The 785-nt window shown below is 63.7% G+C and overlaps 1 protein-coding gene across 1 annotated transcript in view; it reads right to left on the bottom strand.

The window, feature by feature from the left end:
• The window catches only part of ACA1_126170 (BTB/POZ domain containing protein), a gene marked incomplete at both ends in the record, with an annotated part of 7,659 nt that overhangs the window by 6,567 nt on the left and 307 nt on the right, over window positions 1-785 (bottom strand). Inside the window, 2 exons of the mRNA XM_004348641.1 lie at window positions 25-497; window positions 651-764. Of these exons, the coding sequence (XP_004348691.1) occupies window positions 25-497; window positions 651-764 (587 nt within the window). The remainder of the gene's footprint in view (window positions 1-24; window positions 498-650; window positions 765-785) is intronic.

Raw genomic sequence — 785 nt, 5'->3', positions numbered from 1 at the left:
GAAGGGCTCCGTGCGGTGGCGCACCATGGTCGACTTGAAGTAATGGTCCTCCGTGCCGGCATAGGTCACCGGCGCCATGTGCGCCTGCGCGTGGTGCTCGCGCGATTCGTACCGCGCCTGCCGCCGGCTCGACCGCTCGACGCCTAGCCATTGGTCCTCGCGGCACTCGACCTGCTCCACGCCGTGGGGACACAGAAATGGCTCGCCCGCTTCCTCGGCATAGAGCGTGTCGAGGGCGTGGACCGTGCACGACGTATGGCCCACGCACGCGCTCGCCACGCGCTTCTTGACGGTGGCGGGCAAGGCCTCGCACTGGTCGTGCACCGTGAGTGGCGCCGTGGGGGCCTCTTCGCACGAGCCCTCGATGCGGCCGTAGCGCGCCCACACGATCTCGGAGATAACGCCGCCGGTGGGGCACTCCAGGTGCACGTCGTCGCCGTCGGTGGCGCCGCGCGCGAACAGCTGCCCTGGACCGATGCCGCAGATCGCAGCGCCGCCTGCACCATTGTACCCCACCACCACGCATTTGTTTTTAGTCCTTTAAAAATAAATAATAGAATAATAATAATAGCGGCTTTATAAGATAATAATAATAATTGAACACCTTGGAGGCAGTGGTAGGAGGCAACGTTGAGCCCCCAGTCACGCACGAAACCCGCCCCAGTCGAGCCCTCTCGCTGGACAACCGTTAGCACCCAGTCGGCTCGTACAGGCCGGCCCGCCATTGCCGAACCCAGCCCAGGCACCGTGCTTGCCGTGAATTCCTGGGGTATAGTGCCGCCTGC

Source organism: Acanthamoeba castellanii (assembly GCF_000313135.1).
Source record: "Acanthamoeba castellanii str. Neff unplaced genomic scaffold scf7180000084693, whole genome shotgun sequence".
Classification (NCBI taxonomy): Eukaryota; Discosea; order Longamoebia; family Acanthamoebidae; genus Acanthamoeba; species Acanthamoeba castellanii.
This window is presented reverse-complemented; position numbering and strand designations above follow the sequence as displayed.